Consider the following 19,552-nt stretch of genomic DNA (forward strand, 5'->3'; position numbering starts at 1 on the left):
AGTACTAGCTGAAGTTAGTTAATAGTGTGTAATACAAATAGAACAAATGGAAATATCTCTTCCATAATGTCTTTCACTATTGTAAGCTCTGCTCCACTGACAAATATTATGGTGGGCGTGATATAATTACCTTGTTTGAATACGTTCACTCATGCTTAACAAAATTCTGCATTGTATAGGTAGGTAGTGAGATTGTGACCAATATCATCCTTAGGCCACAATTTTTAATCTAATTAGGTGACAGAACTGTAAAAAAACTTACTTCAAATTACATTGCAAAAGAGAGGATTATGTTTCACTTTTGAGTTGAAATGGACTAAAACTAGGAACCATAAACCTGTAATACCCTCAAAGCATAACAAAAGATTTTTAAAATATGAACACTCTTAAGAACACATTGAGCATATGAGAATTAACTATCCTATTCGTTTTCAAACTATCATCTTTTTGTCGTCATACTGGTACTTCTTTGGTCAGCTGAAAACTGATTTGCAGCTATCGGCACTAGTTGGTTTTCTGAAAGGGCCTACATCTGTGTAACAACTGTAATTGCTTACTGCAGTTGGGGTTATATGTCCCTTAAAATTTCTACCACCTCCACAAATATGCATACCTCCCCATTACCAAACTAATATCCTTTGATGTCTCAGGAGTTAAAGTAAATTAATAGGAAATTGATAATGTTTTATTCACAAATCAGACTGAAGTTAAAAGATTAGATGCTGTTTCCATTTATCTCATTATCTATAGAGAACTTTTTGGGTATAAGTTCTGCCTTTGATGCAAGACTCTGTTCTTCATACCACCCAAACACGCTTCAGCAGTTCTGCGCCATCATATATGGGGTTTTCTTTAGTTCAAATCTATGAAATGTGAACATATTTCATGTGATAAATAATGTACAAAAATTAGGCATAAATATAGTTTGTTATTATCTTATTCTTACATTATAAGGTTATAAAGAACCCTTTGTACATTATCATGCACTGGTACCTTGTCACCTGCAATGAATTTGGTTTCCTGAACTTTTAAAAAAGTTACCAATTTCTGCAGTGCTTCAAAATCTGGAGAGGTCCATTCAGTCCATTTTTTTTATCTATTATTTCATTATAGATAACTGCATCACCAACAGAGTGTCTGAAGTTACTGTTAATACAATGTGCCATGTTGTTAATACAATCTAAACAGCAAGAGCCACAATACACTTCTCTCGAGGATATCTGAAGTTACTAGTATATCTGCCAATGATTCCTGTTGGAGGTAACATGCTGCAACCGTCGAGAAATTTTTAGCAGAGTTAAAATTTCATTTGGTAGTCTGAATGATTGCACATTTTAAAATAATTTTTGGTTAAGTACTAATCAGAGTTCTTGAAATCAATAGATACTACAAACATCCAAGTTTCGGCATGTTATGCGATAAGAGCCCAAGTTGAATCTTGCATGACATGTGTTATTGGAAACCTTGCTGGTTGGTGATGGGGTGGTCATCACATCTGATACTTAAAGGCAATATGACGTACCGGTCTCCCAACAGTTTGCATTTTAGGGCAAACTGCAAAGACCAAAACTAAAGAATTGCAAAATTAAAGATCAAAAAGAAAAAAAAGCTATCAATACTTTATAAAAATTAGATAATGAATATATCTAATATTTTAAGAATTATACTATTGTTAAAGTTTATATTTTCAGCCAGTCATTGACATCTTGCTTAGACCAAACACTTGATTTTTCAGTGTAAGGGACATTAACTTTTACTTAATAGTGTAGGAAGTGGTGCTACTTTCGTTTATACCCTTCCCTCTGCCCCCCTCCTCCCTCCCCCCTTTTACTAAAGAGTGTTATTTACCAGACCATTCCAGCATCCCTCTATTCCATGTAACTAACTGCAGGTCCTTCTTCATCAGCCGGAAGTTCCTGGTCAATACCTGGATTCTATTCTCCATTTTTAACTCCCTTTTCTTAAACACTTAATTCTGATGTAATGTCAGATACAATGATGTATGAGATGTTTTGGTTTATACATCGATGGTGTGACATAAGTTATCAGATTTTAATTTCATTTTTTTAAAGATATGGTGAATCCTCACCATCAGTGGAGACTACAGCTTCTGCTGGATGTCTCTTACTGCTGCTTTGGCTTCCATGCCCCCCACCCCTGCCCCCCCCTTCTCTGCCCCCTGTCCTGCCCTCTTTCATTATTTCTTGCAGCAGGCATACTACCCTCATCATATACCATTCGCTCAGAACCTCTTACTATGTATTATTGCTTCAATTAACGTCTTTATAAGAGAGAGCAAAGTAACCTTGGGAATTCATTATTCTAAGATTAAAGTCATATCTTTAAATACCCAAAATTCTTTTCCACTTTTTAATTATAAGAGAAATGCTAAGGTTTGTTATCAAAATGAAAACTTATTATTGCTGCAGGCAATAAATGATTGCTTGACAGATCTTTCACTTACCTTCAGGATCATGTATCTGAAATTCTCATATGCTTTACTGTGTGTGTCTTCAGAAGTATTTGGCCATCAGTTTGTACCTTTCGAACTGAAACTGCCAGATGGTTCAGCATTTCAAAAGCTTCCATTAACATTGTGCCTTTAGTTTTTGTTCTTGTGTTGGTGACTAGTGTCAAAAACTACTAAAAGTATAGAAACTACTAACATTTATTTGAACATTAACCATCCAACAGTGATATATGTAAAAGTGTTAAACTCAACTCTATTCAGTAGATAGTAAGTAGTATGCACCTCAGCTCAGATCCTGAATGCCCTTTTGTACAGTAATTTGAGATACAGAAAAATCAGTGTAATAGTGTCACTGAATCACCTAAAATTCGATGAGGAATGGATTTTTTGAGGAATAACATTAACAAATTGGTAACTGTTTACTTTGTTAAAAACTATCATGCAAAATCATAATACCTGAATTTTTTCAGGATGGATTGTTATCTGCATTGCCGTATTTAGTAATGTGGTGCCTAAGTTTTATATTCAGCTGGATTGGGCACCTAATTGAGAGAAAGAACTGGATGACAACTGGCACGATCAGGAAAGTTTTTAACTCTATTGGTAAGATAGTCTTCAAAGACTGCATTTATTTATTATTTAATTACTAATATAACAGCTCCTTCATTGTGCCTATCTGCAACTCAACATGTCGTCTTTACGATGAGTAGCAGTCTATCCCTTTCATAAATGTTGTTTTTCTATCCTAGATTTTCCACTGTTGAAAAATGAGAGTTTTGTTGTTTAAATTAATTCACCCATGCATCTGTGTTCTTAAAAACATTTTATAAATGTTTTAATAATGTTGAATTTTGTCTGGGATCCATCCCAAATAGTAGTGACAAAGAGTACTGAATGCATACAAAGAAGGCAGCAGTGATGCATATGGGATACTCTTATAAAGTAATAGAAATGTTGAACTTGAACCAACTCAGCCTTGAAGACATACGTAAAAGTTCATAATACTAACTTACAGATTTCTGAGATACATATATCCCATTTTCAGGCACCTGTAAATATAATAGTGCAATTTAGAGTGACTTAAAAGAAAATCCACAAAAACTCACATAACTAAAAATATTACTGTATTCTATTAATGGTCAATAAATGTGAAAGCAAAACACAATGTAAAATTGATTCTGTATGTCATAATGTGAAGCTACATTTTAATAAATGGCTTTCATGAGTTTCACTTTTGGCTGGTATTAATACAGATGGTTTTGATTATTTTACATGAAGACAAGGTTTTAAAGATCCAGTTTTACAAAGAGTTCAGTTTTCTGTACATTGACAGTGTAGCATGTACTCATGATTTCAGATGTGTAGGGTTCTGTTGTATGTTGGTTGGTTGTCATACCTTTGATGCTGTGTTGGGGTATGAGTATAGAGTATACCAAAACACATTGCACATGAGTTAATTAGAAGTTTCAAAGAAGACAACTGCATAGACCAACGAGTTTGAGAGAATATGGTATAGTTGTAGGTAAACAACTAGAATTCTCTCATATACAGATTTATTCACACTTAGCGTCTACACAGATACAAGTCCGGAGGCTAACTGCCGTTAGCGTCCAACATGCTCTCCCAAAGCCCTCTCCTCGAAGATAGCACACTTACGCACAGAACAAACATCGATTTTTTTTTTTTATGGCGCTCTACGCCACATAGCCCCCCCCCCCCCCCCCCCCCCGCGCAGTATGGAGTACGTCCCTGTGAATGGGGGGGGGGGGGGGAGGGGTGAGAAGTTGGGAAGGTAATGCACAGTTCTTCTGCGTCGGGCGGAAGCGGTCGACTGGTAGGAGACCGAGGGGTGAAGCCCGGTACGTTCACGGTGAAGTCAGCAAGCGACGCCGGCGGCTGAAGAAGACGTCCCGTCCTGGAGTGAAGGTGTAGCACTTAGTCAGCCAGCAGGCGGAGAATCACCTTGCCAGAAGGCCTAACAAAGGAATGCAAATTGCCACACGCAGCACTTCTGCTCAATTTAAAGCGGCGCACCACACGAGATTCTGCACTTCCTCCCTCAATATTGTCACACGCGATTACCACACACACTGTATCGCCATCTACGACAACAGATAATTTATGTATGTCATCAGGGTGCACATGTGTTGTGAATTCTTGGATGGCACCTGTACGAGCAATGGTAGGGAGGCAGGGAGGTGTGGGAAAGCCATAGCAGGGGGAAGCATCTGCTAAGAGGGGGGTGGCAGGTGCAGGAGACAACCTTGGGCGATCAGCTGACAGACGAGGGAGCGTGACCGAAGGCAACGAGGAGCCAGCGTGGGTTGAACGGTGTGACAAAGAGCTGCCACATGAAGATGGTAACACAATGGTAGAATCAGAGTGGTTGGCTGTTCGACTGCGAGGGCTGCGAGGAGTGAAGCCCCGAAAAGATTGGCCACTCGAATTAGATGAACGCGGAGAAGGAGCAGTGCTCGGCAGGGAAACACGCTGTGGAAAATAAATACCCAAATGCATGGTGCAGGAAGATGGATGGCCGCTCGAAGCAGGAGTGGGAGAAATAGGGGCAGAATCAGGGAGGTTCACCTGAGGTTCAATGAAAGCCGGTTTCACTCGGTTGAGTGAGACCGTGGTTACAGAGTCTTTTATGAGGAGATCCATGTTATTCTCAGAGCGTTTGACGACCTTGTAAGGACCTGTGTAGGGCGACTGAAGTGGGGCTTTAACTGAGTCGTCTCTGAGAAACACGTACTCACAAGAGTCTAGCGTGCGCGGCACGTACACGCGCGGAGGTGTATGAGCAGCCGGAGGTGGCGGCTGAATTTTGCTGCAGTGCAAGCGCACCCGCTCGAGAAGTGAAGGGAGTTCAGAGGGCCGTGGAAGTGGGGTGGGAGTGTCTAATTCTCCAGGCAAAACCAGAGGATGCCATATACAAACTCTGCTACGGACCCCTTGAGGTCTTCCTTGAAAGTCGTACAAAGGCCAAGAAGCACGAAGGGCAGTGCCTCTGTCCATAGTGAGTCATGACAACGCAGGGCAGACTTCAGGGTGTGATGCCATCGCTCGACAAGCCCATTCTTTTGGGGGTGGTATGCAGAAGTATGAATTTTGACAATACCACACATTTTACATAAGTCAGAGAAAACTGAAGACTCGAATTGTTGCCCCTGGTCAGTGGTGAGGTAAACAGGTGAGCCAAATCTAGAGATCCACGAATCTAAGAATGCTCGACTTACTGTCTCAGAGGTAATGTTCGGAATAGGCACAGCCTCAGCCCACCGAGTCATCCTGTCAATAGCTGTAAACAAGTAACGGAAACCCTCGGAGGGGGGCAAAGGGCCTACGAGGTCGACATGAACATGGTGAAACCGGCCTGGAGGTTGGGCAAAACAGCCACGGGATGGAGAAGTGTGCCTGGAAACTTTGTTCTGTTGACACACCATGCATGCCCTTGCCCAAGACTGACAGTCACGGCACATGTTTCTCCAGACAAACCGTTCAGCTACCAGACGGGTGGAGGCTTTGACACCGGGGTGTGCTAATGTGTGTAGTTTGTCAAAGACCTGGTGTTGAAGGGGCTTAGGAATGAATGGCCGCAACATACCAGTTGATTCATTACACCACACATAAGTCAGATATGCCAGGGAAAGTAGAGCGTACCGGTTGGAGAGAGAAGCTGTGGTCTGAAATTAACTACATGGTATCGGGGTCCGCCGATTGCAACCGAGGTAGGTGCGTTAAGTCAATTAAGGTTGTGACAGCACCAACATGGGAGAGAAAATCAGTGACCACATTGTCCACTCCTCGGATGTAGCGAATGTCATTTGTAAATTGCAAGATGTAATCGATGTGACAAAAGCGTCGTGGGGGCGGATCAGCCGCAGGATTTTTTATGGCAGGAACCAACGGCTTGTGATTAGTGAGACATAGAAATCTCGTCCCTCAACATCAGTTCTGAAGTGTCTTATGGCCTTGTAAACTGCAAGTAGTTCTCTGTCGAATGCTGAGTATTTCTTCTGCGCGTTGTTTAGCTTTTTTGAGAAAAACTGCAGGGGGGTCGTAACATCATTGTATGTCTGAGTCAGTACTGCGCCGATAGCATTGTCACTAGCGTCAGTAGTGATAAACATTGTGGTGTCCGCCTGTGGGTGAGCAATAGTGACAGCGGAGGCCAACAGCTGTTTGAGTTCATTAAATGCCTTGTCCATGTCTGGTGTCCATGGTACCTGGCAGGTGCCAGAAGTTTGTGGGCCAGCAAGAGCATCTGTGAGAGGAGCCTGCACCGCAGAAGCAGCTGGCAAATGTTTCCGGTAATAATTAACTGTTCCGATTAACCTGCGTAATTCCCTGTAGGTCTGAGGGCGTAGCATCTCGAGAACAGGCTTGATCTTGTCCTGTGGTGGTGTCAGACCGTCCGATGACACAACATAACTTATGAATGTGACGGATGACTGGTGCAATTGAGTCTTTTTATTGTTCAGTTCAATACCAGTGGCTGCTAAAATATCTGTCATGACTTGAACACGCTCTTCACTCTGTTGTAAAGTAGAAGCAAAAACCAATATGTCGTCCATATATACGAAACAAAAGTCTAGATGGGTTAAAGTTTGGTTGATGAAACGCTGCCACGTTTGGGGTGCATTTTTCAACCCAAACGGCATAAATTTGTATTGGAACAGGCCGAAGGGAGTGGTTATGGCAGTCTTTTCAATGTCCTCCGGAGCCATAGGAATCTGATCAAATGTGTGCTTACAGTCCAAAACAGAGTAGTTCTTTGCACCTGCGAGCGCATGATTGAAGTCTGCGATGTATGGGACCGGATATTTATCAATGATGGTGCGGGCATTTAAACGCCTATAGTCTCCGACCATACGCCAAGTACCGTCTTTCTTTTGGTCAAACAGGATAGGACTAGCCCAGCAACCGGAAGAAGGTTCAATTATTCCCTTTTGTAACAGATCGTCCAATTGTTGTTTTGCAATTTTCATAAATTCCGGCTTGAGGCGGCGTGGACGTTGCGATATGGGCGGCCCATCAGTTAGACGTAACCGATGAACTGTGCCGTTAGTGACTACTGCAATACATGGCGCGGCACGATAGTCAGATGTCCGTGAAGTGGAGCAGGCAGTGGCGGACGGGCCAAGCTGTGGCGCTGAGGGCACGGAAGTACAGGTGTGCCACCCACTCGTAGGCTGCGTAAAGGCCGCACACGTGTTAACATGGGCGAGGTTGGTACACTGGTTCTTGGTAGCGGGCCGTGCCACTACGAGCGCTGTAGGCATGAGTGGGCGTGGCTGGAGAGCAGATGGCCGTAGTTCATTGCCACAAGCTTGGCAAGTTAATTTTCCATTCGGAACGCAAGGAGCATGAGCACTCGGGCATACCCTATCATTACAAAAGGGGGTGCTGACACAGTTTACAGAGTTCACAACATTGTCATTAACGTGCGCGGGCATGGGAACACCAGATTGGCATGGACTGACCTTATCTGTAGCCGACGAGTAGTCTGCTTGTAGTGCCGCGAGGCGTTGTTGTGTGGAGGCCAACTCGTGGTGTATGTCGCGGAGATGCAGCAGCGTTTCCATACGTTCCATCCGCAACTTAGAAGACTTGGCGCACTCGACTAGCCACTTGTTTGTCCAAGATTGCAGCTCCATGGATAGGTTTACACACTTCTTAGCACAGCACACATGTTTGGTGTTAGCCGAACTGTCACTCGGCGAAGCGAAAGGAATATGTTTGTTAAGGGAGGGGTAAAACACAGTATTTTGCACAAAATCTAGTGACAACTGATAGTGCTTGAGGAAATCAAGTCCGAGAATAGGTTCTTCAATTGTTGACACTAGAAACGTCCACTCCAGCTTGCACTCGAGCGAAAGTTTCACTGTATACAAAGTGGAACCCGAACACTGTACGGTAGACAAGTTCACTGCACGAAGTACTGTTTTGTGTGGTTGCACTTTATTGGTTGCTAGGCAAACCGGCAGCAAAGAATGCTGAAAGGCCATTGTCTGGAGCTGAACAAAGGCCCTCGCGATCGCGGAGAAACCAGACGCGGTAGGCACGTAAAACCTTCAGGCGGTAACTCGGGCGCGTATTACACAAAAACGGGGTCACCAGTGAGAGAATATGGTACAGTTGTAGGTAAACAACTAGAATTCTCTCATATACAGATTTATTCACGCTTAGCGTCTACACAGATACAAGTCCGGAGGCTAACTGCTGTTAGCGTCCAACATGCTCTCCCAAAGCCCTCTCCTCGAAGATAGCACACCTACGCACAGAACAAATATCGATTTTTTATGGCGCTCTACGCCACAAGTTTATTAAACAGGAGACAAGTTTTAAAACTGAGCTGCTTCTCGATTATGCTATAGTCTGCAGTACTATGTAGAACTGTATCCATGATAATGATGGTTGATCTCTGATGATTGCTGCATTTGTCAAACTGATTTACATAAGTTTTAAGATTTGTAAACAAGCTGCCAGCAGTCTTAAGAGTTAGTTTACACTAACATGAATTGAAACACAGTTAAACAAACTAAATTTTGATGCTGCTGTTGAGTATTTTCTAATGAGTGAGTAGGAGTAAACAATTAAGATACTAATGTTTATATATAATTGGGGAACAGATATTAAAGTTCCAGAGGAAAGAGCAAAGTCTGTCCTCTGGGATATTGACCATGAACATGCCACTAATAAATACAAACCAGAAAAGCTGTTTGAAGTCTTCAAATGATACTGAAAAGCAGTTATCCATGGCAGTTTGTGGCCTACCTGATTTACATATCCACATGTTCTCAATAGCTGGTGATTCCTTTGAAAACTGGTTGAAAAATTGGTTGTGAAAGTAGGCAATTGTCAATGTAATCCATGTGAGACTAAAAGTTGAAATACTTCCAGACAACATCAAAGCCATGTTAAATACTGTTCATGGTCAATTCAGTCTCGATATATGGGTAGCTACATACTACACCAGGCAGTTGTTCTGTAGTTGCAGTCAAAGTGCACTAATGTAACACCAACATGCTAGTTAACTATTGTTTAAGTGTGGAAAATAACTTACCAATAAAAGTAAGAAAAATTAATCACTTAGGATGAAGTCTGGCAATTTAGAATAGATATTGCAATGTTAGTTAAAGTGAATGTAGACACACAAATTTACCCCAAGTGCACAGAAAGACTTAATTGTCAATAGTCAACATTGTCATTACAAGTCACTGTTATAATTTGGTGCACTCAATAACCTCACATATACATTTATCACAGAAGTGAGTTAAGAGTCTGCCACTACACAATTACTAGGCAAACTCACGGACATGAAATTAGAACTGAATGTTGTAAATCTTTTTACTTCTATTTTTACTAGACTGGATGTGGTACATTCCTCCATATTGGTGGATATGAGGGGTGTTCAATAAGTAATACAAAATGAGATTTTCACTCTGCAGTGGAGTGTGCACTGATATGAAACTTCCTGGCAGATTGAAACTGTGTGCCCGACCGAGACTCAAACTCGGGACCTTTGCCTTTCACGGGCAAGTGCTCTACCATCTGAGCTACCGAAGCACGACTCACGCCCGGTCTCACAGTTTTACTTCTGCCAGTATCTCGTCTCCTACCTTCCAAACTTTACAGAAGCTCTCCTGCGAACCTTGCAGAACTAGCATTCCTGAAAGAAAGAGTATTGCGGAGACATGGCTTAGCCACAGTCTGGGGGATGTTTCCAGAATGAGATTTTCACTCTGCAGCAGAGTGTGCGCTGATATGACTACTTTGTCTAAAAAAATTCAGAACTTGTGAGACAGTTCAGAATTTTCCTGCTTCAGCCCCCTACAGTCTTATGAAGTTCTGCGAGTTGGTGGTGCCATACATAGCCTTCAAAATGGTGTCTGTAATGGAAGTGTGTTCCAAGCAAAGAGCTGTCACTGAGTTTCTTTCAGTGGAAAACGGAGGCATGACAAATATTCATAAGTGCTTGCAGAATGTCCATAGGGGTCTGGGAGTGAACAAAGGCATGGTCAGTCATTGAGAACAGCATCTGTCATCATAAAAAGGTCATGCTAATCACCAGATCACCTGTGTGGTGGCCAGCCATACATGGCAGTGTTGGAACTTGAGGATTCCCTCATTTGTGCTGACAAATGGATCACAAGCAAACACCATTCTGTACAACTGGACATTTGTTGGTAGTGCTGACACTCATCCACCAGTTGGGGGTTTCCATCCATCTTACAACCCAGATATCGAACCTTCTCAGTTCCATCCACTTGGCCCAATAAAGGGTGCATGCCATGAGAATCTGTACATGTACAATAGGGAGGTAATTGATCCAGTAAGACACTGGCTCTGATGTCACCCGGTAGAGTGGCACCATGTGGACATACAGGTCCTCTCAGTAAGATGGCATAAGGCAGTTGCATTGAATGGAAATAGTTGAAGAATAGGATTTTGTAGCCAAAAGAGTGATAAATATATAGTGTACTGGACTCCTGAAGAAAACCAACCTGCTTTCAGAAAAACTATATATTGCATTATGTACTGAACACCTCTCATAGATCTTGCTGTGTTGAATACTCACTGCAGATGACTCTTTCCTAGTAGGGATAGGTCTTACAAAGAGTAGCGTAACAAACAGTAGCTTTGAAAAACTACGTAGTGCTTTAAAGTTTGTCAGGGTTGGAAATTGTTGTTTTGATGAACATAAAAGTTGCTGGTTACAAACTTAGAAAAATATATAGACAATATTTTTCTTCACCAATGTGAATTCAGTCATTTACATGTATGAGTGTGGTATTGCAAATAACAGAAAATTTCATTAAGTTATCAGTTAATGCATTAATTATTCAATCATGTATATCATACAAACAGAAAAGTTAAGAAATGTATGTGATCAAAATCAGTCTTACAGTAGTTATGACAGGATTTATAATGCAGAGTGGCAGCTTTTCTGAACTTCAAATTCAGTTAACATGCAAGATTGTTTTCAGAAAAAATAAAATGTTACTGTAAAGTTAGAATATTGCACTATTTAATAGTACAGGTCGTTACACTGTCATACGTCTCCTAGCTCACCCCAAATCTGCAAAAATGTACTGCATGAATATTTTCAACTAATGAAATTCTGTAATGAAGATTTTGTCTAGCCAAACTAATTATACCAATGGATGGAGAAAAATTTGATAAATGATTAGAGTAATAAAGTTATATTGATATATGGATGACTGTGAAGCTGATATTCATGAGAATGCCCATTTTAGAACTCTAAAGAATTTGAGAAAAAATTGTCAATAATTGGGGGATGGACTGTAACAGATTCAGGTGCCCAACGTGCTACGTCTAAAGTTCCACAGATTTGTTTGTACATCTCGCCTCTGAAGCTATAAAATTATGGATCAGGATGTGGTTGGCTAATGTAATAAGAAAGTGGGTTTTGTACCAAGAAATCACTTGCAAAAGTGATGATTAATGTTAGCAAGGCTATTGTAATATACATGAGCTAATGTGCTCACTGATAAACAGTGTCATATTTGGATGAGAACTATGTTGGCAGTAGAATAAATGATTACTTTCTTGGGTGTAGGATGATAGACTGCAAACAACTGGTAAAACTGGCCCACATAAAGAAAAAAATCTTTGTGGGAGTATTGCAACCAGTGGGAGAGCAGTAGGGAGATACTAAAGCTGTTGTTGGAACATGGGAGCAGGTAAAATGGTGATGGTTTCAGGTGATAGGTACTTAGATACACCTAGAGTATTTAAGCATTGTTACTAAAGTTTCTTTTAGTTACTTAGCATATGGTATTACAAGCAAATAAAGCCAGACATATTAGACAGAGAGAAACTACACAAAAGCATAAAATAATTACAAATTTTTGCAAATTACGTTAAACATCATAATGTTCAGTCCATTCTAGCACTGATGCAGATGACTTTAAAACATCACTCTAGTTTCCCTTATAAGAGTGAAAATGATATTTGCTGCATACAAGCTGGATGGACTGTCTCAGTGTGCAACAGTCACAGTTGGGAATGTTACTTTTCAAATTTATGTAATGAATCTGTGCATCTGCTACATCCATATATACCCGGTTTGTTGCTGTCAGCTGTCTTCAGTTTTACTGGACAGTAGAGGTTGTAGCTTTGAAACCATTGCTGTAATCCATTGGTCTCTAACAGCTGGTTTCCAGGTAGTCCCACAGAGTTTATGAATTAAGTTATTTCAACTTGATACTATCACTGCAGTATTCTCAAGGTGTTTCTTGTATGTAACAGTGTTGTAAAGTGCCTCATCTAGACACTTTGAGATGTTAAAGCTTCATGACATCATCTCCAAGCTATATGTTTCTTAATTTTGCTAATTTAGTATTTATATAGAATGTAGATACTTTGGTTTTATATGGATTAGGTTCAAGTCTCAAATTCTTGATGATGGATGTATGCAGTACAGGAAGATTAAGAATTACTACTGTGGCAGTATGAGAATTGGGTCTGGTGGCAAAGACTACATTGCCTGCATAACAAATCTCTTTCTCCGTCCATGACTGGGCAATAGTCTATATATAGCTTCCAAGACTGAACTTTGCAGTACTTCATTGTAAATAATCCAGGTGTTGCTTGCATTCCCATCAAATATGCCTTGAAAACATCTGTGATGGAATTTTGTATTGTGTGTATAATTGTTTGATAGGGTATGACTCTTAGCAGGTTATAGATGACTCCCTCCCTCCCTCCCTCCCTCCATACCATGTCTTATACTGATGTGAGAGTCAGACTAACAAAGAATTTCAGGTTCTATTTAAAACTGGCTTCTATATAAGACATCAGTGTCGGCTTCTGGTAAGAGCAGCTGTTGCCTGTTCTGAAGCCTACTTCATTCTGGTGGAAGCTGTTTTATGATAGCATCAGAGATTATGTAAACAGACCCTCACATGCTCAATATTTATTGCACAATAATATTGTCAATATATTGCATGAAATTGCAAAGTCAAAAACAGTACAATATTTATGCCCAACACATGACTGTTAGAGCTCTAATAAAGGACAATGGAATTTTCCACTTTTGTAGTTTTAATTCCATTTGTTCAGCTAGTTTCAGCCTTCTAGGACATTCTCAAGTGGAGAATGCCACCTTCTATTAAAACATTCATTATTGAAGTACCCACTACAAAGAAAGTGTTTAAACTCCACCCTCATAGCAAGCATATTCGCAGTAGAGGGTTTAGAGTTAATATGTATTGTGATTAAGTTGCTTTTCCTGCAAAACACAAGCAGAAATTATACAGATCAGATGAAAAGAGGCTGAAAAGATTTGAGTAAACATTTCAATGGATCGCAGCCTCACTCACTGCAGCATATAGATTGGTAAATGAGTGTACTACCAATTAGAAATTAAACAAGTGAGCTGTGTAATTCATCATGTAAATGTGCTTCTTTAAAAAAAAAAAATTGTAAGGTTTTAAGCAGCTGAACTGCTAAGGTCATCAGTCCCTAACCTTACATACTACTTCATCTAATTTAAACCAACTTATGATAAGGGGCCACACGCAATGGGGGAGACCTGCGCGAACCATGACAAGGCACCTTAGACTGTGCGGCTATCTCATGCGGCCATGCTATTTTCAAAGTATTCCTGTACTATAGCTGTTGCAAACAAAATAAAACAATTATTTACCAAGTACAGTTGGAAGCTTAAATGATCTTTCATCCATAGTGTGACAACTGTTGCAAGAAAAGAAACAATGAATTATTATGCCTAGTCTGTGCTGGTTATGTGAGAAGTTAACAAAAATTTCCTTCTAGTAGGGTGGTCTATTACAGCCAGTTGTTATGAAGCATAGATGGGGATTATAATTCCTTCTCAATGCAGTCAAATGACTAATGACCCTGTCATTAATATCAAAGATAAGATACAAATTGTTTGACTATTCCATCAGTATCTCAACACATCAATTACTTGTGGTATAATGCCACAGTTTGTGATGGCTTTTAAAGTGTCCAGCAAACAATGTTCAGTGTTGGATAGGGAGAACATTTAACCAGTTGGTTTGGCAGTTTAGAAACATTTATTATATTGGTCACCAGTTTTGATATTTACCATATGTATGTTGCTTTAGGTGTTAGTAGAAATGAGAAATTTTTGATATTGCTGCAGATGTATGGTGATGGCACAGACTTGGTTATTAGATTCCCCAATCGGCTTCTAGCTATCCTCTGTGGCAGTATGGATTTCCTGGAGAAGCACACACCAATATTATTGTCAAGGAATAACTTTGATAGATATTTAGATTTGGAGCTACCAGTTCCTTCAATATTTGGCAGATGTGAACTGAAGAGCAGTATTTTGTACATAAGATTCTTGCATGTGTTGTTTACCAAGAGATTTTACAGCTCCTTTGTCAGCCAAATTTGTAAACTTTCAATGTGGTATTTCATATTAAGTTGCCTGGGATGCACCATGTGGCGGCTGGTCCAGTTCAAACCCCTGTGAAGGTAATGTAAGACATCTGAGATCAGACAGTAGGGGTAAGGTTTATAAGAAATGTCAGTTAGTAAACACTCCCATCTACAGCCACAGTCACTGTCATTCATGATTACTGTAGTAGTGGTAAGACTGACAGAATGACAGGCTTGTTTTTAAGATGTCTACCTTTATAACCATTAGGTATGACCATGTGCTCATATGCGAAGAATTTAGAGTAGTGTAGGAAGATGTCATTGTACCTTTGAACCTTTTCTTCTCAGGCGGGTTGTGTTTCTTTGTCAGTTTTCTTAGAAGTTTCTGTGTCTCATTTTCTGCATCCACGTAATTTTTGAGCTTTATTTATTGATGTACCCAGATAGCTTAGTTGCAAATTGTGGTAGTGAAACCTGGGCCTAGCATTAAACTGAATGGATGTGTTATGTGGTGCTTAGAGCTGTATTAAGAGTAGTTCATTTAAATAGTATGTTTATCTGCATGAACTGTGTGTGCACTGTAAATGTTTCACTGGAATGCTGGAAACTTATTTGGCTGAAATAAATGTAGTTCATAATATTTTGTTTTATTCATCATTAATCCTGATTTGATGATAGTAATCACTGTACAGAGTAAAAAAAAAACAGAGCAGACTATGGTCACTAAAATTATTTGTACAGTGAAAAATCCATATTTAACCACAATAAAAGTATTTCATTCTCGACCACCATGATTTATAAGTTAAACAAGGAAAGTGAATCTAGATTGGATGTAAAGAATTTTTCCAAGGATATTAGTTGGATATGGCTGGAAGTAGTTCATAATTGGTGTAGTGTTTTATGGCATTCAGGAGCAGGTTCATATTATGGGGAAGAAGGGGTGACAAGGCATTTTGGGGATGGGGAACACAGAGTAGATGAGCAATGCAGTGCCTGATGGTTGAGTGTTTGACTATTTGTTGGCAGGAAGTGAAAAGTTCTTTTGAATAGAGATAAAACACAAAGGAATGAGATAAAAGTAGCTGATGTGTTTCCTTCCTCTCATATTATTGGGAACAATGTTCCAGCTTTGGAGTCATCATTTCTTTCTGAAATGGGATGCAGAAAATCCCTGTTAAATAGTAAAAGAATGTTGTGACAGGAACAGACAAGGTTAATTAGGGCTAAAAAAAAGTTTGAGAGAATAAGAAATGGAAATATGCTTGACAAGATCTATCAGCCTACACAATTCATGTGTTGAGATTTGTATTATAGTGTGTTGCTTATGATGTTTTTAGCAAGTTTATCAATCCATATTCACAGAAGGAAACTCAGGTTTGTCAAAAGACTGTAACAAGACATGTAGAAGTTTGCAAACTCAAAGATAAAAGTGGTAAAATTTAGTGCTGCTGCTGCTGCTACTACTACTACTACTACTACTACTACTGCTAATCATTCTTAAAATGTTTATGCTTTATTCACACAGGTCATTGGGGCCCTGGTTTAGCATTGCTCATACTAAGCTTTATAGAGCTTGAAGATCCCACTGTTGCTGTTGCACTTCTGACCCTCACTGTTGGGCTTAATAGTGGGATTTATTTGGGCTTTCAGATCAATCACATTGATCTTTCACCCAATTTCTCTGGTGTGCTGATGGGCATGACAAATGGTCTAGCAGCTCTAACATCAATTATAGCTCCCCTTATTGTGGGTGCTGTTGTGAAGAACAATGTAAGTATTCCTGTGGAAGACATCCAACCTTTGTAGAGAATTACTAAAATAAATAATTTGATCAAAAATAAACATGGATACTAATGTTATAAAGCTGGTTTGAAAGTTAGGTGGTGGTTCAGTTTTCCATGAATCATATTTAAACTGTTTACTACATCTGTATTCTAAATCACTGGAAAGAATGTGTTCTTAACTTACTATAGGTAAGTTTAATGTTTTTTGTGGCTGTTGTGGTTTTATGCTCTACTTTGCTTCCACCAACTGATAGTTTATAAGCTTGCTAAGACAATATCATTTACAATTTTGCTGATGAGCATGAAGTGACATAATCATCTGATCAGGAAAGAGCAGTGAGGTTGAGTAAGGGCACCAACGATTGGCTGATAATGTCTTAGTAATGTTGAGGATGCTTACAAGACAAACATTTTTTCATGCAACTTGGAATGTATATGGAATGAGGAATTAACTGTGTAACCAAATTTTGTTTGTACTCAAAGCATCTGAAACTGTAAACCAGACCCTGTATTTGTCACACAAATATGGAATATCCTGACATGTGTATATGCGGGAAGAAACTAGCAGATACTTTCCTACTTAGAACGAGGAGGAGGAGGAGGCGGCGGCATGGATGGATCACATTCATACAGTAATTTGAAGTAAAAGAAAAATGATAAATGTCTTAAGCCCATTTCTATCAAGTCCTGTAAAATGCACATATGCTTCTTAACAATAATGGCTACAATATTGTAGAACCTAACACCACCCATAAAAACGTGCAAGAAATGCAAATTGTTTCCCGGAATACAAATTTAAGCCAGGAAAATACTTCAGTGCATGGAACATGTAGAATTGAACTTACAAATCCCTTTCCAGTGTTCTCCCCCTAATTTGTCTTTAAACACCAGTGTAATCTGGATACAATAATTACATGACCTTGATCAGTACTATCCACCAGAAAATCATAATCAGTCTCCACAAATAAAGATTATCCAGTTAGGTCTGCATAAACTTACTAAAACTCTCTCTAGGTGGTGATAATAGTAGCAGCCCTCTTCCTAAGTTGGTGATTAGTTCATCCTTTCTGTTAATAAGGATTCTGATGAAAGATTCTCAGTGAATATCCTTTAAAATCCATAGCTTTCTCCAAGCTGCAGTATTTCCAGTTCATAGCAACTGTTTCAAATGTGTAGTTCAATCTTCTGGATTGACGTACTCTAAAACATGACTGGGGTAGTTAAGAAACTATCTATTGATGTGTTACTCATTACGTGTAGTGCACAATTTTCTTTAACTATGTAATGACTCAAATGTAATGTTAAAATAAATGTTTGAATGATTTATTATAGGCAGTCATTTGCTATTTATTGAAATCGACAGATATGTAGCTCTACCTACAAGTAGGGTTGCATGTTATCATAGTTACTAGGTGTTGTATAAAAAGTGAAATGCACTGAAAAATTAGTTAGTTGTTGCCTAATGCATTTTCTTTCTTTCTCGTCTTAGGCACCTGAAGAATGGCGAACAATATTCCTCATTGCTGCTGGTTTCTATTTTATTGGAAATCTGATATTTATCATATTTGGTAAGGGTGAAGTCCAACCATGGAATGAACCAATTCGTTTAACCAAAGAAAATGAAGGTAATGTTACATCCTTATCTGGAGCAGACATTAAATAACTATTCATTATATACTGTAATGTATGCAACATCTAACATTTTGATGATTGCAGCAAATTATGGAACAGCAGCACCACCTAGCGCATGAGGAGCAGTGCCTTAAGTTTTAAGCAGGGACTTTTTCAATGGCAGCTAATATAAAAATGTGATTTGTACAATCTTGAATGAAATAAGATAACATGAAAGTTGTTAAATGTTCAGATTTCACTTCTAATTAATATAGCTGAAGTCCAGTTTTAATTTGTTGTTAAATTTTAAAGAATGTAATGTACATGCTCCAATGCATGTATTCACTGCACAGTTTTTAATTCACTCATTTTGCTCCATAGATAATTATCATAAAAAGTTCAACTATTGTCAAATTTTTTGTAGATTCTTAAATTGCCAAAAATTACAACAAATACATGAAATACATGTTTTTAGCACAGCAGGTGCCTATTAAACATACCACTATCTGGAGGAGAGGAATTACTATTTGAAGAAATTAGTAATGTTATATGCAAATGAACATCTCCAAATGGAGATTACAAGAGTACAAATGTTAATATTTTATGTAATTTGTGTACTGAACACACAATGCAAAGTGTCTTCTAGTCAATAGGACTTTTAATTAAAATGAAACTGTGTTTTATCTAATTTTATTGTTACTATAGCACTTTGTTTCTGAAAAAATAAATAATTCCAAAAAAGTGACATTTTCTATATCTACAAAACTTGAAAAACCAGGAAGCAGTAGCATAACACAAATGCTCACTATTGCTGCCCACTTATTCACTGTCTCTGTTGAATGAGGATACACATACTGAAATGTATACTACTGTTAATACAGGCCAAGTCACCTAAACCAGTCTTACATATTTTGTCTATATGTTAAAGTTAAAAACAAGAATTTTGCAAATAAGATAGTAACAAGTTACATACATTTACCCATATATTAAAAAAGTTGAAACTCCAGGTGGATATCAAAAATATTAGGAAAAGGATAGATTGCTACTCACCATAAAGATGACCATTGAGTGGCAGACAGGCACAAAAAAAAGAATGTTACATGTTACAGGTTTTGGCGAAAGCTTTTTTCAGCATGTAAAACACTAAACAGGTCATTGTTGTGGTGAACAGCAATCCACCCTTTCCTTAACTTGTTGTATGTGTTGGTTATGAAGTTACTTAATTACTCTTGATGTAATTAATTGTGAAATCACCACCTACTGAATAACAGAAGCACTGAGTTGTCACTAA

The 19,552-nt window shown here is 39.1% G+C and overlaps 1 protein-coding gene across 1 annotated transcript in view; it reads left to right on the top strand.

Moving 5' to 3' along the window:
- LOC124777947 (putative inorganic phosphate cotransporter) overlaps nt 1-18,401 on the top strand; it is a 241,372-nt gene extending 222,971 nt beyond the window's left edge. The window contains exons 7-10 of the mRNA XM_047253502.1: nt 2,941-3,073; nt 16,392-16,636; nt 18,140-18,275; nt 18,367-18,401. Of these exons, the coding sequence (XP_047109458.1) occupies nt 2,941-3,073; nt 16,392-16,636; nt 18,140-18,275; nt 18,367-18,401 (549 nt within the window). The remainder of the gene's footprint in view (nt 1-2,940; nt 3,074-16,391; nt 16,637-18,139; nt 18,276-18,366) is intronic.
- Nucleotides 18,402-19,552: the final 1,151 nt, after the last annotated feature.

This window comes from Schistocerca piceifrons, chromosome 1, assembly GCF_021461385.2.
Source record: "Schistocerca piceifrons isolate TAMUIC-IGC-003096 chromosome 1, iqSchPice1.1, whole genome shotgun sequence".
Lineage (NCBI taxonomy): Eukaryota > Metazoa > Arthropoda > Insecta > Orthoptera > Acrididae > Schistocerca > Schistocerca piceifrons.